This window comes from Rhinolophus sinicus, linkage group LG11, assembly GCF_036562045.2.
Source record: "Rhinolophus sinicus isolate RSC01 linkage group LG11, ASM3656204v1, whole genome shotgun sequence".
NCBI classification, from domain to species: Eukaryota; Metazoa; Chordata; class Mammalia; order Chiroptera; family Rhinolophidae; genus Rhinolophus; species Rhinolophus sinicus.
Genome location: NC_133760.1, coordinates 3848166 through 3873231, shown reverse-complemented (window position 1 = coordinate 3873231; position 25066 = coordinate 3848166). Strand labels below are relative to the sequence as shown.

The 25066-nt window shown below is 43.6% G+C and overlaps 1 protein-coding gene across 1 annotated transcript; it reads left to right on the top strand.

The window, feature by feature from the left end:
- Positions 1 to 2629: 2629 nt before the first annotated feature.
- Positions 2630 to 24365, top strand: LG11H19orf18 (linkage group 11 C19orf18 homolog). Its single transcript, XM_074315869.1, has 4 exons — positions 2630 to 5646; positions 18725 to 18859; positions 21180 to 21346; positions 23798 to 24365. The coding sequence occupies exons 1-4, from the start codon at positions 5525 to 5527 to the stop codon at positions 23974 to 23976; spliced, it is 603 nt and encodes a 200-aa protein (XP_074171970.1). The 5' UTR covers positions 2630 to 5524; the 3' UTR covers positions 23977 to 24365.
- The last annotated feature ends 701 nt before the right edge of the window (positions 24366 to 25066 follow it).

Here is a 25066-nt window from a genome sequence, read left to right as displayed (position 1 = left end):
CTTCTTCCCCTAATATTTTTTGTCTTTTGTTCAGTGTTTATATAGTAGATATTTGATAATAAAAATCAAGAAATTCCTAAACAGTGAAAAATAAAGTTACATGGCTCTCTTTCCTGAAGGATTTCTGGTAACATGAGAGCTAAACTCCCTTTGGAATTTGAAGTCTGGATTGGACATTCAGGAGGACTGCATTTTCTAGGACCTGGGTTCCCTAGAATTTTACCTCCCACAACCCTGAGCATTATAACAGAATGGGCTGGAGGACTTACTGGAGGTTTGGGCAAGCCAGAGGAATGCTCAATGAGGCAGAGGGCAGGAGATGCCATTGCACATGGGAGCACTATTCCATAAGTTCTCCCTTGAAATCATGTTTATATTTTCTTTATGTTCTCCAGATGAAAAGATTGCTTGATCACAGGATTCAAAAGGGAAGGGTGCTAACCAGTCCCTGTGGAGTGCTCTTTGAGTGTTCACAGGGGAAGTGGGCAAGATGGATAGGAGGATTTGGGTGGCTTCTTTCCAGTTTACAAATACGCCCTGTATTTCCCTAACATAACGCCAACAGTCCTTCCTGGATATTCCAGGGTATTGGACTTCCAGGGTATTGGTGAGAAATCCAGGGTATAAAAGGTTCATCTAGGTCCATGACTCCTCAGTGGTTGACAAACAGTGGCCTCCTGGTGTCAGGGGATGTTGTATTCACCATATGACTAATGTCTCTGGAGCTTACATAGGTAAGTAATATCTGATTCCCTACATTTCAGGGCTTAATGCATAGTGTCACCCAATAAATGTTGCAGGAGTAAATTGAAGTAATTGAATGGATTTCTTATGTGATTTGAGCCAAGATGCTTGGAGAGAATCGAGTTAGCAATATCATCTCTAAGAGAATGCAGCCTAACGTATCAAGTGTCATACTGCCAATATGTGGGTATTGTCTTCTAATACCCAGTGTAATACACTGAGTGAATCCAGATTCTCTGGTTTAGGGACTCCAAGGGGTTTCATAAGTCACACACAATATTCCACAAGCATCCTGACAAGTTATTCTATAACTCTATTACCAAGATTAGTGTCTTTTAAAATCCCTTGAACAAACCTTACCTCACACTCACTCCTGGCAGAGGACTTTGCTTCCTATTTCCCTGAGAGCACAAGCAAGCAGCAGAGGCCTCCGTGGTATCTCCTCCTCCCTAACCACTTTCCAGTGTTGGTGCCTGTTTCATTTTTTAATTTTTTTTAAACTTTATTTAAGTGTGTTTTTCCAGGACCCACCAGCTCCAAGTCAAGTAGTTGTTTCAATCTAGTTGTGGAGGGTGCAGCTCACAGTGACCCTGTGGGGATCGACCCATAACTAACTGAGCTAACTGGCCGCCCCGGTGCCTGCGTTTTAGAAAGTAAAATGCCTCAAGTTGTCTGTTCTTTCTGTCTTCACTTCTTTTCCAGTCTTTGTTGAACCCACTCCAAGCCTAACTTGCTGCCAGTGGCCTCCAGGTTGCTAAGTCCAGTGGTCAATTCTGTTTTCTTCCTTGACACCAGCAGTGTCTTAGCTAATGGATCATTTTGTCCTTGAAACATGTTCGCCTGCTTTTAGGACATCCCTCCTGCCTCGTGGCCTTCATTTCAGTCTCCCCACCACCCTTACCTCTCACTAGCAGGGTGCCCATTTCCTTTCTGCTCAGACTCTCTTGGTGACCTCATCCAGGCTGGAGGCTTTAAATAACCACAGGATGGTGATGACTTTGCTTTTAAGGCAAAATTCATCATTTTTAAATGAATTTTGAAAATTTCCACACCCTGTAAGTACCGCTGCAATCAAAACAGAACATTTTCACTTCTCCAAAAAGTTCCTTCATGTCTTTGTAGTTAATCCCTCCACACCCCACCAAGCCCTGGGTAACTGCCTATCTGCTTTGTCACTACGTATTAGAATCATCTTTTAGAGTTTTATGTAAGTAGAGTCACACAGCATTCTATTCATACACCAACTTTTGGGGCTGGATTCTTTTGCCCAGCATGTTTTTGGAGGCTCATCCATGTGGTATTTTGTGTCAGCAGTTTGCTCCTTTTTTTGCTGAGTAGCATTCCATCACGTGGACATGCCACATTAGTTATCCTGTTCTGTAGAAGGACATTAAGTTGTTTCCAGATCTTGGCGTTGTTACAGCCACTGTGGACATTTCTACAAGGCTGTGTACACAAGTTCTCATATATCTTGGGGGAGAATGTAGGAGTGGAACTGCTGGGTTGTTTGGTAAGTATGCGGTATGATCAAAAAACATGGTGAATGTTTAAATTTAAAAAAATAATTACAGTAAAAGACACATTGCCATTAATTCCCCCTCAGAACACACTTACCCCATTGTTCTTGCCACTTTCTGAAGCAGTTCTGGAAGTCCTCCTTCGTGTCTAGTTGCACTGTTGTGACTGCCTCCATATCCTGAATTGATTCAAAATATTAAAATGTTTCAAAACCTTTCATGGTCATTTTGACTTTGGGGAAGAGTCGGAAGTTGCATGGTGCCAGATCCGGTGAATAAGTGGATGAGGGCACACCGTAATGTTTTCATTTGACAGAAATTGTCATACCAGAAGCTGTGTGTGACATGGAGCACTGTCATGTTGGGGGATGAAACTGCCCATTTCATGTTAATGCGTTGTTCATGATCCACGATTTACAGCACACTTGAAAACACATCTCTTACTGTAGCTCACACCTGACTGTACTGAACAAGTTGAAACTTGTCACACAGTTACTAAGGATCCACGTGCCACTTCCCATATTGAAGATCCTTGCCTTTCTATTGGAAGGCACTCGGCACCATCATTCACCATATTTTGTGATCACATCTTGTATATGTTTAGCTTCATAAGATGTCTGTGGGCCTTTTAACCTGATGTCTTTAATCTGTTTTACATTCTGAGAAATTTCATTTCTTAAATATTTCATCCTTTCCATTTAAAAAATTTCTTTTTAGGACTCTTATTATGTAGATGTAAGCATGTCTTGTCTTTTTGTCTGGACATGACCTCAGTTCTTCCTCTTTGCTCATTTGTTCCTCAGCTATCTTCCCATTTTGCTGTGTATTTTCTCTATTTTGCCTTCATTTCAACAGTTGATTTACAGACCTAATACTTCTTGGTTCTTTTTTGTCGTTATTCTTGGTGTCGTTATTCTCATTTTCTGTTGTACCATACCTTATCTCTTTACATGTATTTAATAGATGAATTAAAATTTTTGGTCCATTTGTTCTAATGTGTCTGCTTCTGATGGACTCTGTAATCCAATATGTGGTTTTTCCTTTTGGAATAGTGCTCAGAAGATTGCTTTTTACCTTGGCCAATGAACACAGTTCCCTTGGGGGTCACAGCTACTCCATTAATTGTTATGCATACAAGTGACAGGATGGGGTCCTGGTCCCTATAAACCCCACTGAGGTTGGGGTTGGGGAATGGATCCTGGGATGGGGAGGTCGAGGCATTAGAAAGACAGGCAGTGATTGGAATGTGGTTCACCAGCCCAGGACTTTGAGGAGGCTGGGTGTGGAAATGCGTGCCTGAGGTATAGTGTCTGCCTGTTCCCCAGCTAACCCATAAACACAGGCTGCTGCCCCTCTGTGATCCCCCTTCTCAGGAAGACTGGAACAGAGGTTTGTGACAGCAGCTGTAGAGACAAGTGTTCCAAGACAAAGACAGGAAAAGTGAGAGTGAACTCCAGAAGTCCCTTTTCTATTTTATTCGTATAGCTAAGCAGTGCTGCATCCTGCCCAGTACACTAGTCTAAATCAGGCACCTGCCCAGGTCTTTCTAAGAGTTTCTGATACTCCCTGATCTTTTGCCTCTGAAGTTGTGCTTGGGTTTATCTGAGGTAGGTGCCTGTGGTTGAGCCAGCTGCTAAGTGCCAGAGTTGGATATCAGTTGTGAACCCTCTTTGGATTGTGGAAAGTTACTGAAGACCACGTGCCATCATGCCTCCCCTAATTCTCTTGACTTCTCCACAGGAACAGCACACAGCACAGGCCTGGCTAAGGCAAGGAGGGTCTATTTAAAAATGCAGACCCCATCCTTGATTCCCTTACCCTGTTCTAGTATTTTACATGTAACATATCCGCTTCAAGCACACTATACAACTACTTTATTATGTTTCTTTCTATTGTCTTATCAGTCTTATTAGAAAGGAACAATTGTAATATAGTGACAAAGCTCAGAGAGGGCAGGGATTTCATTGCTCAGTGTTGTATCCCCAGGAACTGGGACAGTCCCTGGCACACTGTCAGTTCTCAACAAGTGTTGATGAATGAGCCAGCATTAGGGTTGTTCCCAAGGCACCAAGACACGTCCCACAGTTAACATTGTGTGTACATGCACATAAGCAAGGTCATGATCTAAATAGCCCAGTAACAGTCATCCTAACTGGACATCTTAATTTCTAGTACACCTGTGGGGCTGCGTATATGCTAGCCATTGAGTGCCTAACTCACTGGTATTAGAAACAGTGAAGGAGATGTATGGGGGTGGGGGACAGGGGAGAGAACTACAGGCTTGTTCAGAAATCAGCTGAGGATAGTGATGACCTGTGGGCGATGCCACTAGGCAGTGACTTCATCTAATGGCTGCAGTTTTGGGGTAGGTACCAATGCAGAACAGAAACGGGTAGACTTTGAAGTGTGAATAACTAGGTTTGGGTCACAATGAGGGAGCAATACACTGGAAAGCAGCTCACATACACGGAGCCCTGTGCCGGGCTCTGTGGGTCCCTCAGGAGTCATCGTCATGGGTGAGCTAGTGGGGACATTAACGAGAACAGGTCAGGGTGTTGGGACCACAATGGGCAGGAACGGGTGTTCTTGGAGCACTCATGGAGGTAACAGTCAGACCAGGGAGTCAGGGAGGGCCTTCTCGGGGAGGTCAACCACTGCTTATTTCTGTCCATGGCCAGAAACCAGCCATTTTCATTGCCCTCGGGTTTCTTAGAGGACAAGAAAGCACACACTTGCCTGTCAGTTCAGAACATAACACTCAAGGTTTTGTTTAACAGGAGATGAGCGCAGTTATGCATTGTGGACTCTGCTCTCGAGATCATAAGCATAGGGTGGACCTAAGCTGAACAAGGAGAAGACTGGGGAGACACAAGAGGGCCAAGGCCTGGGACCAAAAACAGGCAGAAGAGGAAATACATGGGTCAGGGAGAAAGAGACGAAGGAGCAAGCTCTCCTTTCCCGCTGATCTGGATGCTCCCTGAGGACAGGGACCTTACCTTGTCTTTGTTCCTATACCCGCCAGCTTCACCTCACTGGGCACGCCCGCGTTCTGTTAGTCTCCCTATTGGCTGACTTGTTTCTATGAAGGAACTCCATGAGGCAGCCTGAGCTGATCTCACATTGGTGACTCCAAATCAGGACCTAAACATTCTACAGGGAGTGGAGTTTCTTAGTTCCCTCGGATAAATATATAGGGCAAGTGCTGGGTTCTAGCTGAATATTTCCTTTCATCCATAAGATAAAAGACTAACAATTTTGGAGTGATGGATCAGGTTCGAAGTTCTTTCAGCTTTTTGTTTTTGTTTTTTATGGAATGTCCACTTTGTTTATGCTTGCCTTATGCAGGTGAGTTCAAACCCACTTGGACAAAAAGCAGACTTAATGGGTAGTGTCAACCATTGTTTTTACTTGTTTGAGAAGAAGTAGAAAGGGGTAGTAACATTTTACTGCTATAAGTTTTCAAGGCTATAAGCAGTCACAGGAATCCACAAATGTCACCAAGCAGCTCAAAGTGTCCTCTAAGAAAACTCAATTATCTCAGATTCAAGAAGAGGCTTCCCAGGTCCGGCCCAGTGGCTCATGCGGTTAGAGCTCCGTGCTCTTAACTCCAAAGGCTGATGGTTCGATTCTGACATGGGCCAGTGGGCTCTCAACCACAAGGTTGCCAGTTCGATTCCTCAAGTCCCGCAAGGGATGGTGGGCAGCGCCCCCTGCAACTATGATTGAACACAGCACCTTGAGCTGAGCTGCTGCTGAGCTCCCAGATGGCTCAGTTGGCTGGAGTGCGTCCTCTCAACCACAGGGTTGCCGGTTCAACTCCCACAAGGGATGGTGGGCTGTGCCCCCTGCACCTAGAAACGGCAACTGGACCTGGAGCTGAGCTGCGCCCTCTACAACTAAGATTGAAAGGACAACAACTTGACTTGGAAAAAAAAAAAGTCCTGGAAGTACACACTGTTCCCCAATAAAGTCCTGTTCCCCTTCCCCAATAAAATCTGTAAAAAAGAAGAAGGAGGAGGAGGAGGAGGAGGAGGAGGAGAAGGAGAAGAAGAAGAGGCTTCCCCAAGACCCAGCAATAAGTCCTTCTGCTGTTCATTCAGTGAAATGGGTCCTCTCATCTGCTATATGAATGTCTTTTCTTGTGTATTTGTTAGTGGCCTGGCCCATAAAATAATAGTAGATAAGCACTGCTTGGAAATCAAACCCTATGTTCTTCACTCTCTGTAAGTAGTGCTCTTTTTAGGCATTGCTACTTCTCGTTCATCTCACTTGAGCGCACTCAGAAACCTGGCCCACTGGGTCCTATGAGCGTGTCTGTGTGACTTCAATTGTGATTTGATATACTTGTTTTCGTGGTCGAGTGGAGGTGTCCAGACACAGATGCTCTACAAGTGTGAAACGTTCTTTATAATCCTTTCTCTTCTACACTTTGCATTTTGAACTCCATTTATCCCAAAGCAGAGGAACTGACCCTGACAATCTATAAAGTCAGGCAGTAACTCTGTGCAGATATGTTCTGCTTATAAACAGTCTCGATTCTGTACAAGGGAAATGCCATCTGCACACGATAATAGCATATGATTTGTGTCGGAGGAAAGAATATTGCTGTTGGGCTCTCCCTGGCATTGGTTCTCTGGCCTTGTGATGAAAGTACATCCCCTTGAAGTCTGCACTGCATCATTCCAGGGCCTCAACCAGCTTGTGTGACTGCAAAAGCAGTCAAGAAACCAAATGTGCTATGTTCTTTATGGTCCATGTTCACGAAAGGAAACACTGGATGCAAATAGAACGTGCTTTTTGCAAACTAAGCCACACATTTCTACTAAGCATTGGAATAAATTTATTAACCACATTTATCATCTTAATTATTTGGAAACTACATATTAGGCCCCCTCGTCTAATACCAAGTTATTTCCTTATTTTCCTAAATCTATCTTAAACCTGTCTCTTCTCTTTGATCCCCTTCAAAGGCCTTCTAGCTGCGAGACCTCCACAATTCCCAAGGCATAATGGTAAGTCAAGGGATCTGGGAGGGTGGATGGGACCCATGTGCATTCCCAAAGCTGCTGTGGTGTGTGGCTCCAGAGGGCGCCCACTATAGTAACCTCTGCAGCCCCTTTGTGCACGTCAGAAAAAGGTGCCCTCTCTGGATAGTTGGATTAGCAATGATGGTCAGAAAATAAAAATACATGATTAATACACGCATCCATCCCAAACACATTATTAATCTTCCTAAAACTCAATCATGAGTAGTTTATTTGCAGGTTCACCCCCTCACCACCAAAGCCCAGAGACTGAGTTGTGGCCATGGTATCAAAGGGCCTGCATTCTAGTCCTTACTTTGACACCTACTTGTTTTGTGAGCTTGCACTAGAGCTTCACTGAGACCTCCTCCTTGCCCAAGCTTTGGGTCTCAAGTGTAGATTCTAATATGGAGACAGAGGAAAGAATTGCCTGATCAGATCACTGGAAGACTCCAATTTTCACGTGTAACCCTTAGCTCTTGGTTATATGGAAAGATGCCTAACTTATAATAAGGGAAATACACATTGGAAATACACCATATTTCCAAGTTTTAGCTATCATGTTGAAAGTGGGCAAAATGTTTCATAATGAACTGTTGGCAAAGGAGTAGGGAAGTACAATCTCCCATTTGCTTGTAGGTTAGGAATGATTGCAATTTCTATAGTGGGTAATTGGCAATTCTTATAAAAAGGATGCGTTTATTTTTTGACCCAGAGTGTTGAAATATACATGGGATTTGTTTTACTCAGGTATGGTAAGACACACAGACATGAAAATGATTGTTATGAAGGAAAATGTTTATATGCACAGATCCCTAGAAACAGGCATGTTACACTATGCAGGGCCATGTAAGGAAGGACCAGGGTTAGGAGGCAGGAGGAAGATGGGAGAGCGGCCCAGAGCCTTTATTGGGGTTTGCAGGGGAAGGAATGGGTGAAGTGAGGTAGGTACATGGAGTAAGCTTAGGGTTGGATAGCTTGAATAATTTCAGCAGGTTCTGGGCTATAGGAATGGTTCCTAGTTGTCCAGTACCTATCCCTGGGGTGACTGAGGGCAGATAGAATTGGCTTGTTATTGGCATAGAATTACCCCTGGTCGTTTGCAGAATATGGAAGAATTCTGTCCTGTGGGAGACCCTGCTTGCTGAGCTCTTTGTCGTGCGAGGCAGCCTGCGGGGTCTCTGGTCCCGCTCCCCACATAAGAGTGCAGGATATGGCTAGGCCAAAAAGGAACACCCACGAAGCCATAGATAGGGGAGTCATACCACTATAGTCTCACTGGAGGCACTATAGTCTCACTGGAGGCTTGTCGTGCCGGAGACCCTGCTCGCTGCGCCATTTGTCGTGCAGGGAGGCCCGCGGGGTCTCCGCTCCCACTCCCCACACAAGAACGCAGGATATGGTGAGGCCAAAAAGGAACACCCACGGAGCCATAGGTAGGGGAGTCATACCACTTTATTCTCTCTGGCGGCACTATACTCTCACTGGAGGCTGGATCCACACTGTCTTCAAACCGCCATCCACGCTTGCCAGCCCAGCCGCCATCTTCTTGCTAGCCCCATTCTTTCTCTTCTCCCTTCTCTCCTCTCTCCTAGCGTAGCCACAGCAGTTATATTAGTGGCCAATGGCTCACTGGTTACAGCTGACGGCCAACTAGCCACAGCTGATGGCCATGCAATCACAGTTGGCCATTTACTACCTGAGCCAGCACCTGTCTATGTGAGGCCGAGAGCCTGGAAACTACTCTCTGGGGCTCCGCCCCCACACTCCACCCCTACAGGCTCTCGCCTCACAATCTACGCGACAAGCGTCTTCCGCGAGGGGACCTGTGCGAGGAGCCTGCGGGTGAATGCAATATCCTGGACACAGCCAGGCTCTCTGGGCACAGCCAGGGTTTCTCAGGGCACCACCAGTGCTTCTGGGCATGGCCAGACTTCCTGGACTTCTTAGGGTACCACCTGTCTTCCCGGACACAGCCAGGGTTTCTCAGGGCACCACCAGTACTCCTGGGTACAGCCAGACTTCCTGGACTTCCTAGGGCACCACCTGTCTTCCCGGACACAGCCAGGGCTTCTCAGGGCACCACCAGTACTCCTGGGCACTGCCAGACTTCCTGGACTTCTTAGGGTACCACCTGTCTTCCCGGACACAGCCAGGGTTTCTCAGGGCACCACCAGTACTCCTGGGCACAGCCAGACTTCCTGGACTTCTTAGGGTACCACTAGTTTCCCTGGGCACAGCTAGGATTTCTCAGGGCACTGCCACTTTCTCTGGGAACAGCCACACTTCCTGGACACAGCCAGGGCTTTCAGGGCACTGCCACTCTCTGTGGGCACAGCCACACTTCCTGGACACAGCCAGGGCTCTCAGGGCACTGCCACTCTCTCTGGGAACAGCCCGACTTCCTGGGCACAGCCAGGGTACCTTCAGGGCTCAGCCAAACTTCCTGGACTCAGCCAGGGCTCTCAGGGCACTGCCACTCTCTCTGGGAACAGCCCGACTTCCTGGGCACAGCCAGGGTATCTTCAGGGCTCAGCCAAACTTCCTGGACACAGCCAGGGCTCTCAGGGCACTGCCACTCTCTCTGGGAACAGCCCGACTTCCTGGGCACAGCCAGGGTATCTTCAGGGCTCAGCCAGACCTCTCAGCTCACTGCCACTCTCTCTGTGCCTCTCAGGGTACCCTGCTGGAACAACAGCGACTCACAATCAAGGTGCTTACATATTCTCAATGGCGGCCAGTCAAGAGACAAAAGCAAATATCCCCCAGTTCCACTAACAACAGTTCCCAAACAAACAGTCAAGCGGTCCATTAAATTAGGGATGGAAGGCAATTCCCCATAGTCCATAGTCATTCACCAGGGCTGTCCTGGGGGTGAGGGATGACCTTGACCTCACCCTCATCTCCCACGGAGGACTCAGCAAGCGTTACCTCCTGGGACTATAAGTCCTGCATCCGGGCTGCCTGAGCAGGAACTTCCCCGGCCCACAGGGCTGCAATGACCTTCGCTTTCTCCGGCCTGTGCTGGTTGGGGAACCGTCCACATCTTTCCACCTCTCCGCGGGGCTCCATCTCTGCAGCAGCTGCATGGCTTTTCCTGTGCTGGTGGGAGAACCGTCCACATCTTTCCACCTCTCCACGGGGCTCCATCTCTCCAGCAGCTGCATGGCTTTTCCTGTGCTGGTGGGAGAACCGTCCACGTCCTCCCACCCCTCCACGGGGGTCCAGCTCTCCGGCAGCTGCTCCTCCTGGTCTTCCTCAGACTGGGTGTTCACACTCACAAACTGCTCCACCGTCCTTTGGAGAGCTTTGGCTGGCACCATATCCTGCCGACTACGCCATGTGTCGTGCCGGAGACCCTGCTCGCTGCGCCATTTGTCGTGCAGGGAGGCCCGCGGGGTCTCCGCTCCCACTCCCCACACAAGAACGCAGGATATGGTGAGGCCAAAAAGGAACACCCACGGAGCCATAGGTAGGGGAGTCATACCACTTTATTCTCTCTGGCGGCACTATACTCTCACTGGAGGCTGGATCCACACTGTCTTCAAACCGCCATCCACGCTTGCCAGCCCAGCCGCCATCTTCTTGCTAGCCCCATTCTTTCTCTTCTCCCTTCTCTCCTCTCTCCTAGCGTAGCCACAGCAGTTATATTAGTGGCCAATGGCTCACTGGTTACAGCTGACGGCCAACTAGCCACAGCTGATGGCCATGCAATCACACTTGGCCATTTACTACCTGAGCCAGCACCTGTCTATGTGAGGCCGAGAGCCTGGAAACTACTCTCTGGGGCTCCGCCCCCACAAGGCTGGACCCACAAGACCTGCAACCTGCTGTCCACTTCTCTGCCTGCCAACCAACCGACTGACCAACCAACACAGCTGAGGCAGTTATATCAGTGGCTAATTGGCTAACTGGTTACAGCTGATGGTCAACTAGCCACAGCTGACGGCTATCTACTACCCAAGCCAGCACCTTTCCATGTGAGGCCAAGAGCCTGGAAACTGCTCTCTGGGACTCTGTCCCCCCAAATTCACAAGACTCAGAAAAGTAGGAAAGCTTTATTAAAGGTCAGGCTCCCCAAAGCAGTGTCTAAAGACGGCTGCCACAGGTAGTAAGGAGAGAAACACTGGTGGAGGGTGGGGGGATGGGGGTTGCCAAGGGCATAGTCTTGAGTAGACAGCTGCAGCAAGTTGCTGTTTAGTTGGGGTTTTATATTTTTCTATGCAGGATGCAGGGGGCTAGTCATCTTGCAGTCGTTTACCATTGTGGTTGGCCCCTTCTGAGAACTGTTGCCACAGTTGGGTTCCTCTGAAAATTGTCCTGATGTTTGTCAGCCTGTAAATGTAGTGTTAACCAGGGGACTCAGAGCTAAGTGGTTAATCTTTGAACCTATTCCTCTTAGCTCCCAGACTTATTAACAATTTCTGACTCATCAGTTAAGCTTTAGGCTTACTCTTGTTAGCTCCCAGACTTCTTCTTATTAACTCTTTCTCTGACTCATCATTCTCCCATCTCTGATCAGCAATGAAAATCTTTGGGGTCTGGGACAAGGGTCTATCTTCTGTAACTCCTTCAGAGCTGGGTAGTACTTAGAGCTGGCCCTACCTAAGAGATTGCCAGTCAAGGATGGTGGTGCAACTGGGCTTTGGAAAATCTGGGCAGTTTCATCTAAGGACTTGACCAAGCTGGAGGCTTCAGGCCAGCAGTTGGAGCTCTGATCTATGGGGCTGAGGGCGGTTTCAGAGTTACTTGTGGGGATGGGTTGGAAGCCCTGCATGAGAACCATCTGTAACTTAAGAGACAAATTTAACCAGAAGGTTAAAGAGGTACAGTCTAAATAGAAGTAAACCAAGAATAATAAGGAAGGGAACCAGTAAAGGTGAGAACCAGGATCCCCAAGAGTGGAAAGGGGATCCCAGGTGGAGTGCGAGTAAAGAGGAAAACAAGAAGTCTTAAGAGAAAAGTAATAAAGAGCAGCTCCAGGAGTCTGGGATTAATTACTAGTACTTATCAGTCTTTGGAGATTGACTTGCTTGTTTGAAGAGGAGCTTAAGATCTGTAATTGGCTCACAGAAACAGGTACAACAGTCTCTCTTTCTGGGGTAGTCCTGTGGAGACTTAAGTGAAATACATTTGATTGGAGGGAAGAGGACCCAGCTACTGAGTCTCTGCAGCCCAATGGCAGTTGGGATGCTCAGGAGAACTGTAGAAGATCCCTTCCATTTAGGAGTTAACTGGTTTGTTGGGGACCCCTCTTTTCTAGACTTGTAATAATTCTTTTTTAAAGATTTTATTGGGGGAAGGGGAACAGGACTTTATTGGGGAACAGTGTGTACTTTCAGAACACACTATTCTGAAAGTGAGTTGTCCTTTCGAGTCAAGTTGTTGTCCAAGTCAAGTTGTTGTCCTCTCAATCTTTAATAGTGGAGGATGCAGCTCAGCTCCAGGTCCAGTTGCCATTGTTAGTTGCAGGGGGCACAGCCCACCATCCCTTGCAGGAGTTGAGGAGTCGAACCAGCAATCTTATGGTTGAGAGCCCACTAGCCCATGTGGGAATCGAACCAGCAGCCTTCAGCATTTGGAGCACGGAGCTCCAACTGCCTGAGCCACTGGACCAGCCCTTGTAATAATTCTTGGTCTCTTGGCTTTACAGGGCTATAGAGAGAGCAGAGGGGACGGCCTGTGGAAGGTGCAGTCCCTATATTTCTTCAGTGCCTGTTGAACCTCTCCTAAGTTAATAATATAAGAAATAACAGAATTGAAGTTAGAATCTAAAGTAATGGGCAGCAATTAGAGCCAGGGCTTAGAGGACTCCTGACAACTTTTGCTAGAGTCCTTTTGAAACACCAAGGTACAGGCCACTGACAAGAAATAGGCTGAGTATGAGCCTAAATCTAGGTGCTCTATTTATCCCTACAACCGAGCAGGTTTCAAAGAAAACAGTTCCAGAGTGAGTAAAGACAAAGTAAGTGGCTCCTGTATCAATCAAGAAATTAACAGGCTTACCTTCCATTTCAAGGGTCACCCACAGTTTTACCCCAGTGATGATGACAGCCTCTTTCTTCTTGGGAGCCGCTGCTGGGTACTTTGGACCTGTCAGTCAATTACAGCCATTTTCAGGGAAGGAGTTGGTCCCTGCTCCCTTCAGAACAGGGGCAATCCCTCCTCCACTGCCCTTTTAGTTTGCACAGGGGACACAGCTGCTTTGGAGGATTAGGATACTCCTTATTCCAGTGGTCTGGGCTTTTACATTCCAAGCAGGCTCCTTCGCCTGGTGTTCCTCTTCTGAGGTTGTCAGGGTGGCCATGAGGTGGCTTTGGCCTTGGGATGTCTATAACTGCAGCCAAAAGGCTGGCCTGTCTCTGGTCTTGTTGTTTATTCTTTCCTTGTTTTCCCTGTCTTAGTTGTAAAAGACATTGTAACAAATTCCCTGGCCTTCTTTTAGGATCTGAGCCTCTTTATCAAGGATGCAACAGTGAGTCAGAACTATTATAACAGCCTGCCACATTAGGAAAAGTATTAAGCTAAGCTTCCTTATATTGGCCTATATCTGATACCAAGAAAGGCACATGAACCCTAGCAGTAGCACAACTTAGTTCTTAGATTTAGTTTTCTTGAGTAACAAAAGACCTAATTGAGATAATATAAAGTAAATTATTCTGATAACATATATAATGTTTGCTTTTCAGGGAGAAAACTTTTTCTTAATATCAGTAGCTGATCACTAGTCTAACAAACTTTGTCTTACTTAGCAGAGAGAACTTAACTCTAATTTTGTAATAACTTACTTTTGATATTCAAATTTGTTTACTTAATTAATCTATAATCTTTAGAACCTTACTTTTTACTGATAGCTGAAAGCAAGTACTTATCATTTCCATTGGCAAATTCAGCAACATATTTTGCAACCTTCAAAAGCATAAGTTTTTGTAATAAAATACAAGATACATATTTTTTGTTTGTTTGTTTTTAAACTTTTGTTTATTTTAAGTGTGTTTTTCCAGGACCCATCAGCTCCAAGTAGTTGTTTCAATCTAGTTGTGGAGGGCACAGTTCACACTGGCCCATGCGGGGATGGAATTGGTAACCCTGGTGTTACAAGCATCACGCTCTAACCAACTGAGCTCTAACTAATTGAGCTAACTGGATGCCCACAAGATGTATTTATTAATAGCTCTTAATTTATTTTTATAACCTTCCTGTGATAAAAAGCCAGAAATAGATGAACCCAGACCTATCTAATAATTAATATCTCAGCATTTTATTATTTTGAAATACCTAGATATTTAATAATTTTTATTATTTAACATAACTTAGCAAAACTAAAATTTTAAGTTACTAACAGATGTTGAGAAACCATGTCCAAGCATCTATATTGTATAATTATTGCTGAAAAGTTTCATCTAAAACTGTATTTTATTTACTTCTTATTAGCTTTTAACTTTATGAGATTTTAATTATTACCCAAGCTATTTTCTTGACAAATTTTGTAACAGAGATAACACAAATTTATTTTTGCAACTTAGATAAAACAAAAGATATTATATTTAATGTAAATAACCTTAAAAGGCATGTCTATTTAACCAAAAGTTATACCAGCCTTAGTATCAAATATTTTCTTAGATCACATGATCCTGAAAAGTATTTGGGTCAGTTTTTATTATATAAGCACTTAAAATTTTATTTAAAGCCAATTAAACATTATAAACTAGTAATACTATCCAGAGGCAAAAATGCTACATGTAAAATACGACAAGCACAGATTATACACAAAAACAGAATTACCAACAATTGCAAAGAGGACCTAAGATCTTTAATTGCCCCAATAGGACAGTTTCAAAGAGGCTGTAATAAAAGGGTGGAGGTTTGGCTTGAGAGATCAACCGCTTGTGTTTCTTCTTAAAAGTGCCTCTTTTTTTTTTTTTTTCCAGTTACCTCAGCCTCAGGCAGTGGTAGTGGCTATGTTGACACTTCAGGCTATCTGCTAGATCTTGAAAGTAACTGAGAGTTGGAAAAAGCTTTCTTTTTGAGAGGAGAGAGGTCAAATTTGATCTAATTCTTGAAAAAACGGCCAAGAGGGGAGTCGAGAGGGACAGAGGAGGAGCTGCCCATGGTGCTAGGGACAGTGGCCTTGTGATCGCCAGACTAAGAATTCGAGGGGCATCCCCAAAGATCCTCTGGAGTCTCTGACTCGGGAGTTACGGAATTAGAACACTTGTTACTGCGTACTCCAGAGAAAGAGAGGAAATAAATGACCATTAGTTGTGAGGGCGTCCCCACCTAAGATCGAGGTGAGGGTTGTGGACCTGGCCTGTGGAATTCCTGTTGCCCCACAGACATCTCCAGGCGTATCTCTTACCAACCAAAGACCTGTTGACCCGTGGAGGCAGCGACAGAGGTCCAGAGAAAGCGAAAGAAGAATTTAGATGGGGAGCAAGTCACCGCAAAGAACTATAGGGAGTGGCCATTGGGGAGGGAGACTGTGTATCTTTAACTGTGTGCCTGTATGATGAGTGAGTCTTTGACTTGCACTCGGCAGGACCTAGCCCTAGAGTCCTGGACTGCTACCAGATTATCCTGTCACAGGAGACTTCTTTAAAGTGGCGGATGCCTTGGAGGCTTTTACATGTCCATGCCATGCCCACTAAGAGTGCAGCCAAAATGACTTGCCTGTCCCCTAAGAAAAAGAAAGGAGCCTCACAACAGGTCTGGCAATGGGATTCCCCAAACAACAGAGAAGTTGGGCTTTCAATTGCACTGGACAGTAGCCCCAGTCAGAAAACGTCAATTTCCAACTCTTAAGAGAAGGGATCCATGAGAGGCTCTGGCAAGCCACCGGGGGAAATCCCCAGCAGGGGAGAGAAAGAGGTAGAGTCGAACTCCTGAGTTTCAGCACCAAAATGTATTGGCGTATTGTCATGCAGGGTGTCATGAGGGGTCTCTGGTACCGCTCCCCACATAAGAACACAGCACATAGTGAGTCCAAAAAGGAACACCCACGGAGCCATAGATAGGGGAATCATACCACTATATTCTTGCTGGCGGCTGGGTTGGAGACACAGGAAGCAGGAGCCACACGATCTGCAACCTGCTGTCCACTTCTCTCTGCCAACCAACCTCACTTGCTAACTGCAATCCGCCATGCTAACTGCAATCCGCTCTTGCTAGCTCAGCCACCATCTTCTTGCTAGCCCCCATTTGCTGCTAGCGTAGCCATGGCAGTTATATTAGTGGCCAATGGCTCACTGGTTACAGCTGACGGCCAACTACCCACAGCTGATGGCCATCCAATCACAGTTGATGGCCATTTACTACCTGAGACAGCACCTTTCCACATGGGGGCGAGAGCCAGGAAACTGCACTCCTGGCTCTGTCCCCACACATATAATTACCCCTGGTCATTTACAGAATGTGAAAGAATTCACAAGTAGGAAAGCAAGGAAAGTTTTATTAAACATCAGGCAGAGAGAATGCCCATGGCAGTGTCTAAAAAAGATGGCTGTCACACATAGTAAGGAGAGAAACACTGGCAGAGGGGTTGCTAGGGGCAGGGTCTTAGAGTAGACAGCTGCAGCAGGTTGCTGTTTAGCTGGGGTTTTATATTTTTCTATGCAGGATGCAGGGGGCTAGTCATCTTGTAGTTGTTTACCATTGTGGCTGGCCTCTTCAAAGAACTGTTGTTGCAGGTGGCTTCCTCCAAAAATTGTCCTGGTGTTTGTCAGCCTGCAAGTGTAGTGCTAACCAGGGGACTCAGAGCTAAGCGGTTAATCTTTGAATCTGTTCCCCTTAGCTCCCAGACTCATTCTTATTAACTCATTTTGACTCATCAGTTAATTGTTAGGCTTGTTCCTGTTAGCTCCCAGACTCCTTCCTATTAACTTTTTTTGATTCATCAGCTTGGAGTGTGAATGTTTGACAAAGGAAGTGTTATATGACATCATATACAAATCCATATATGAATCCATATATGGGGGTGTGGGCTCTGAATTGGTTCGTTTGTATATCAAAAGCATGCTCACAGGGGAGTCCTTTGCTCTAGGAAATACTAGCCTAGAGTCTCTCCAGGAACAAAGCCTCAAATGCCAGTGCATCAAAAATACAGAAAATAAGAAAATACAGTCACTATATACAGCAGTTCCATTTCTAGGAAGTTTTATAAAAAATATGCTACTCCATTTCATTAGTCCACTTGCTCTCCCATTCTGCTTGGTGACTTCCTGTTGTATCACAACTTAAAATATCAGTCCCATTCTCATACAAACATGCTGTCAAGGTCCCCATCTTAAACAAAATACATCTCTTGATTGCTTAGCCCCTTTCAGGAGCTGCCTCCATTTCTCTCCCCGCCTTTACAGCAGAGCTCTTCAAGAGTTTCCAAAACTCACAGACTTTAATTCCTTTCCTCCCATTCTCTCTTGAACCTGTTTCAGTCAACATTAAATCCCCACCATGTTGCTAACACCGCCTTTGTCTAGGTCCCGGATGCCCTTTGCACTGCCAGACCGAACATCCAATTTTCAGTACTCATTGCATTGAAACCATCTGTAACCCATATTTTTATTTTCTCCCCCAGTACTTCATTATTAAAATCTGAAAACATACAGAAAAGTTGAAAGAATTGTAGAGTACACATTCATAAACCCCACACCTACAGTCTACAATTAAGCATTTTGCACTGCTAGCATTTTCATAGTCCAGGTTCTTTTCATCATGTCAGGCTAACTTTTCACTGAGATGTGAACCTCAAGGCATTTTTCAGCCCAGTCACTGAACTCCTCATCCTGTACCAGTGAAGAGACAGAAAGTGAGGGAAGGCCAAGTGAGGGACATGGAGTAGTCACTTCAATTAGTCAGAATTTACAAGTGGCTGAGTAATGTACTTACTTTCTAATTGTACTTTTGTTCAATTTGTACAAACAAATCTCTAGCTTTTCTTTTTTATTTCAGATGATGGGAAGGATGATACATCTGAGCCTATAAAAAATGACCAGAGTTCTATACTACATTCGATAGCCCCAAACACCAATTTCTGGGATGCCGGTTTGTGGAATTGTACCCTGAGTTGCTCTGTAATATTCTTTCATTATAGCACTGCACACCCTGAGACCATCAAGGCAACACTTGAGTTGTAACACTAAGGCTACTCTCCTGCCAGCTGCATACATGGCAGGTGCTGCTGTACTGAGTCAGGGACCCCCGTATCTCTATAGAGTAAAAGAGAGGGCTTCAACCAAGGACAGGAGGCAGATGAAAAAGGGGAGTCAGTGATTACATGTGAATTCAAATTATATTTGATTACAGAAGCAATCTCATCTCTGCATTTTTAAAAATTAAAAATGCTCTTTTTAAATGGTATTTCTCATTTTCTGTCACATTTCCCTTTGGAATAACAATATGATTAACAAATATATTAACTGCCAGGCATAGCTGAAATGAAATTCTGTGCGAACTTCTTTTCTTTCCATTTTTAGCACTGATTCTGCATAGACCTGCTCTTGTTCAAGTCGTTACAATTGCATGTATAGCCTTAAGCATTGCCCTGATTTGTGGGATCACTTTTTCCTATATGATATAGTAAGTATATGCTAAGTAACATTACCATCCTTAAGCAAGATATAAAGTAACTAAATTATTATTTAGTGATGATGATAATAATGATAATTTTTATAATCATTAAATTTTTATAATCACTATAAATTTCCAGACCAGTGTTTTTCAGAATATGAACTGTACTCATATTGGGTCATAATATAAATTTAAAAGAAGAAAATAAAAAGAAACAGAACAGAATACAATTTAGAAGAATAGAACATATTAGAAAGTATTACATGTATTAAAGTAACTTGTCAGACAGACAGATACATGGTTGTGAAGTAAAACTTTTCTTACTGTGGTTCATGGTCAAAAATGTTTGAAAGCAACTGTCTGAGATGCTAGTTATCCTCCCAAAATGTGGTGTTCTCAAGTGCACTTGCTATCTGGAAGGAATCTTAATAATACAAAGCAAAAAGGAGTGACCACTCTCTTTTTCACTAGAAACTTGTTGTTATCAAAGTAGTTCACAATCTTAGCTGTTCACAATCTTAGCTGTAGAGGGTGCAGCTCACTGGCCCGTGTGGGACTCAAACCAGCTACCTCGGCATTAGGAGCATGGCGCTCCAACCACCTGAGCCACTGCGCCAGCCCTGGATATTTTTTAAGGGAGCCATTTTAGGACCACCTTGAAGTATGTCAAATGAAGGCAAAATGAGATTGAAGGTAAAATTGAAGACATTTTGCTAACGAGAGTGTGTAACCAGCATTTTTGGTTCTGTGTTATCTAATGTGGTGATCTCCTTTGATCAATTTCTGTAACTGCTATTTTGGTTTATTTCATTAGTATAGACAAAGATGTTAACAGATATAAAGTTTTCTAAAATAACTCACTAAAACGTATCCTCTTGGACTTTTCAACGTCCAATTAAATTGCTGAGTTAATGTCTACTCTTACAGCTTTTACATTTGTGTCACACCCAGGATCACACCAACCTATGTTGGAACCTGAGGCAAAAGGAAAACACATGCCCCAAAGTATATGTTTTCATGTAATTTTTAGTGGTTAATTTTTCCCAGATGTAGATTTTAAAAATACTATTGATAAGTTTGTTTTCATTTAAACCAAGGAAGTAAAATGATAATAAATTGTTTCTTGTGCAGATAAAATATTTAAACTTAAATAATGTTGTGAGTTTTGATGACCACTCTTCAATCTTTTAATATGTTGTCAACTTTAATGTTTTGGAAAAGAATAACCATTTAAAAATACATAAAAACATGCATGTATGTAGGGACTCACCTTTTTCCTTTTGACTCAGGCTCCCATATGGTTTGTCACAGCACTACTGGATGTGTCTTTATTTAAAATTTTGATATTTGGTTTATTATGGATTTTCTCCATTCACTTCATTTTAAAAAGAAATACTGAGTTAAACTATTTATCATTGTTACTGAGTTTTTGGCACCTCCTTCAATTTTGCACCTGAAGGGAGCACCTCACTCTCCTTACCTCAATCCTGGTCCTGTCCCAGCTTCTTGATTATCTTGAACGATGTTTATGATCAGGCCTGTTCTTCCTGCTGCACAGCTTGCCTCTGGATGCTCCTCCTACACCCTCTCCTACGTCACAACCCCTTAGAACACAAATAAGCCAATCCTAAAATTATTTTTTATTACATCAGTCAAATAGAATTGAGAAGGTAAGTATGTTAGGAAAAAGTAACACACTCTATTACCCATTTCCATGTTAAACATCTAAGGTTGGACCTATGGTGAAGTGAGCAAGGCACTCACCTTAGGTGCAAAATTTAAAGGGGTGCCGAAAAACTCCTTAATCAAGATAAATAATATTTTAATACACTATTTTTAAAAAATCTAAATGCCCCACAAAATCCACAAGGAACAAAATATCAACATTTAAAATACAGGATCAGTAATGGTGTTGGGACAGGCTGTACTGGAGACTGAGCAAAAGGGAAAATCTGTAATATCTATACTGTCTTTATTGAAATGTTGATATTTTGTTCATCATGGAGTTCTTGGCCTTAATTTTTCTTTTGTAAATTATTGCATTAAGATATTATTTATCTTACGAAGTTTTGTACCTAATGTAAGTGCCTCATTCACCTCACCCTACTCCTTCTCTGATCCACACTTGGCATTATCTGTTACTCCTCTTATGCCTGTCAGCACAAATTTACAATCTTTGATTACTTTGGTTTAACAGTCTATTTCTGCTTCTGTCACCTACCTACCACCATGTACTGGTGACTCTTTTTCAGTCAAAAAGTCACGTGGTTAAGACATGATGATGTGTTGTGAAAATTGTGCTCCTAAATTCATCTGTATTCTTCTCCAGTCGATTGGTACAGGCTGAGGAAAGACAACAACTTGCATTGCTTTGTAAAAATGTCAGGATACCATTATTAGGAGATGAAGAGGAGGGCTCCGAGGATGGGCACCAAGACGAGTCCTCTTACCTACTTCCAGAGAATGAGAAGGAACTGGAAAAGTTTATTCACTCAGGTAGAGAATCAACCAATTTATCTATCTTGTCATATCCAAAGTCACATGAAAGCTGAGCTGGCAATGATGGTTTGGTTTTGAAACGCAAAGCCAAGTGGGAGTTAATGGAGTTTGAGGTAAGAAAGATGAATATTTACAGCCACACCTACATAAATGAACTGTTCTCATCAAATTATACAGTGGTTAACAACTGTGTGGTTGCTTGGTTCCTTTTGCAGGGAAATTCTAAGGATTGAAAAAAGAGTTCAGGAAAAAAACCTTTTCCCAGACAAGACATTTCCCTTAAGCATAGTTATTAATGTGCCATTATTCTCAAGTTTAGAACACAAACAAGTGGATGTCCTGTCTGCACCGTGTGTCTCAATGTAATGTGGAAACGGGATCCAGGCCCACAAAACAGAGGTTACTATCCCCAGGTCAAAGACACCTGTCTGAGAGATGTTCACCATACCTGCAAATCCTTCTGAGGAGAGGGCAACATATATGCTCATATAAACCTTATTTTGTAGAAGTCCTCATGTTGGAATTTTTAAAATTCTACATCAGAAATATGGAGAGAGTGCAGTGTCTGATTTAATCCTATTAATTGTCCCCTGCATGGATCTCCTCTCTAATAAGACCAGACATAGACGGTAGGAAAGAGGCTGGAAGGCTATGAGGAGAAGAGATAAGTGATGCTTATTTAGGCAGATGGCTCTTCCTTACCCTTAGAAAAGATTTTTTTCAATGTTTTTTCATGACATTGGATTATAACTTTTCTACATTTACTTTTTTACTGGACATTTATAAAGCTTGAATACAGAAAGTGGGAAAATAATTTTAAAATTTAATTTTCACCATCCTTATCAGACAAATAACAGTTATTATGTACTGAAAATCCACTGTTTGCACCCTTATTTTTCGCTCCATTTTTCCTCACCTCTTTTTTCTCCATTTCTATTCCTCATTTATTTGTCTTTCAATAACAGTATGTCTATATTTTAGTTATTAGATCAAAAAGAAGAAAACATATTGAAAAGATGAAATTGAAGGATAAGCAAAAGTTTGTAAAGAAAACAAAAATACAGAATGCTGTGCACATTGCAAAAATGGGAACTCTGTAAAAGCAAATAAAAGAGCTGCAGCACATGCCACCCAGTGTAAACAATGGCAGGGATGACAGACTGAGGACATGAGCAGAACTCACTCCCTGAGAACCCTATACAACAGCTTTCTAAGGAAAGAAAACTAGAAGTGTGTAACAGAAAATAAATACATAGCAGTTCTTGCTTCTTCACTCTCATAGTTCGTGAATAATTATAACTTAATTGGAAAGAAAAAAAAATCCAACTTCGCAAGTTTGAAAGAGAAATTGTCAGGATTTTCTTTTCTTGGTCCTAACCAGAAATACAAGTAATTTCTTTGAGCAGTCTCCCAGACCATGCTAAGGAGCCACTTTCATTAAATGGAACTTTCCCAGTGATATTACCTATCAAAACCAGTAGCTTGTCTCCATTTACACACAAGGAGACTGAGAACATCAACTTGGTACTAGAGGAAGGAGGGGGAAAATCCACTCCATTGCCAATAATTCTCAGAGTGATTATATCCCAGGGTTCCAAATCAGGTAAGAGCCCAGAAAGTGGGGAAACCAGGCTCCAGTACACCTTGTGCCTCTGGAATCCATCAAGGTCTGTGGCTAGGCCTTCTGGTCATTGGAGGGCAGCATGGTACATACTACAGTGTTGGTTTGCTGGACTACATACTGTATATGGATGCCAGCATGGAGAGGCTAGACTGATTTTTAATCAAGTCAACAAGGAAGGGAAGAGCATGAATCTTCATGGGCATATGTGTCTTAGCAAAACCACTGTGGAAAGCAAAATTCCAAGATGGTCCCCAAGATTCCCTTTCCCTGGTGTACACAGCTGTATAATTCCCTTCCCTTGAGTGTGGGCCTGCAAATATGATGGATGTCACTCCCTTGATTAGTGAAAGGTGATAGTATAGTTGCTCTCTTGTTACTAAGACTCCATCTTAGCAAACCAGAAAGCCATCTTTCCTAGTGTTTAGGGCCTGGCTCCATGCACGGAAAGGCCATCATTAACCAACCCAGCATGAAGGCTTCAGGCCTTCTCAGATATTTTCTGAGACTGCATCGCCCCTGGCTTCTGCGTGTGTGTATTTTTCTCAATTCTGCATTTTACACAAAATGACTAATACATTGTGCTAAGTAGCTTGATTTTACTGAGGGGGTACAATATAGTAGTTATAAGTATAAAATAGCAAAAAAAACACAAAACACACACTTTAAAAACTTGCCAATCAAGAATGTCCAAATTGGGGCTGGCCCGGTGGCTCAGGCAGTTGGAGCTCCGTGCTCCTAACACTGAAGGCTGCCAGTTCAATTCCCACATGGGCCAATGGGCTCTCAACCACAAGGTTGCCAGTTGGACTCCTCAACTCCCACAGGGGATGATGGGCTGCGCTCCCTGCAACTAACAATGGCGACTGGACCTGGAGCTGAGCTGCGCCCTCCACAACTAAGACTGAAAGGACAACTTGAAGCTGAATGGCACCCTCCACAACTAAGATTGAAAGGACAACTTGACTTGGAAAAAGTCCTGGAAGTACACACTCTTCCTCAATAAAATCTTAAAAGAAAAAAAGAATATCCAAATTATCCTTGGTACACCAAGGATTTTTCTTTTCAAAATGTACAAGTTATGTGATTGTGTATGTCTTCTCATGGATGTCACTACTAAAACTTCTAAAAGTGAGATCTTCACTTTTTTTCACCATCCAATGATACTTCCCCAGAGACAATTCTGCCACCATCTTTGAATCACTACATAGCCATTATTAATAGCTTCCTATTTTTTAATTGAGGTATAATTGACATATAACATTATATTAGTTTCAGGTGTACAAGATAATGACTTGATATTTATATACATTGTGAAATGACCACCACAGTAAGTCTTGTTAACATCTGTCACCTTACATAGTTATAAAAATTAATAGCTTTCTATAATTTCCATTTTACAAGTGTGTTTCTGAGATAATATCAATTCCTCATGCAGTACGTGCTCATGTCCCTGTAATAGATTCCCAGAAATGAAATGAGATCACAGATTTAAGATACCCCTATATTCCTCTACCAGTGGACATATTTTCTGAGTATGGAATATGTGCATTTGGATCTGTAAATCTTTGGGAGCATCTGAAAGAATGTTTAGCCTCATGGTCTCTGAAATGATATGTCTCCAAACACTAGGGTGATCAATTGCACATAGTATTCCCCAGAAATCTGAGTATGGCACCTTTAAAAAGGAGCTAAGCCGGTCCTCTGTCTTGTGACCTAGATTGCCAGTTTCCCAGCACCCCTTGCAACGGAGCTTGGCCTTTTCCACAGGGGATCTGGTGGGAACATCCTTGGTGGGAGTGGCCTGTAGACCCGGGAACTACATTAATGTTTCCAGATGGCAGCAGCATTGTCTGACCAATAAAGGCTCAAAAAACTTTCCACGTGAGAACATAACTTCGGGTGGGACTTCTGGCAGCCTCTTTGTGTTGGGCGTTTCGTCTTCTCTCAGGATGCACTCACCCGGTACGGGCTCAGGAGAGTATGGAGGGGGTGGAGATGATGGGACCAGGAAGTTGCGATAGTAGTCATGGTCCCTGCTGCACAGACGCTGGCCTGAGGCTTGGTTACACTGCCAGAGTGACCCGTGCCAGGGC

What these genes read in the sequence shown, in the direction of transcription:
- LG11H19orf18 (XM_074315869.1), top strand. Translation starts at nt 5,525, where the DNA reads ATGGATCAGGTTCGAAGTTCTTTCAGCTTTTTGTTTTTGTTTTTTATG. An exon ending in ACTTTTTCCTATATGATATA is followed by an intron (nt 18,860 to 21,179) that starts GTAAGTATATGC and finishes ATTCTTCTCCAG; the next exon opens with TCGATTGGTACAGGCTGAGG. An exon ending in GGAAAAGTTTATTCACTCAG is followed by an intron (nt 21,347 to 23,797) that starts GTAGAGAATCAA and finishes CAACTCCCACAG; the next exon opens with GGGATGATGGGCTGCGCTCC.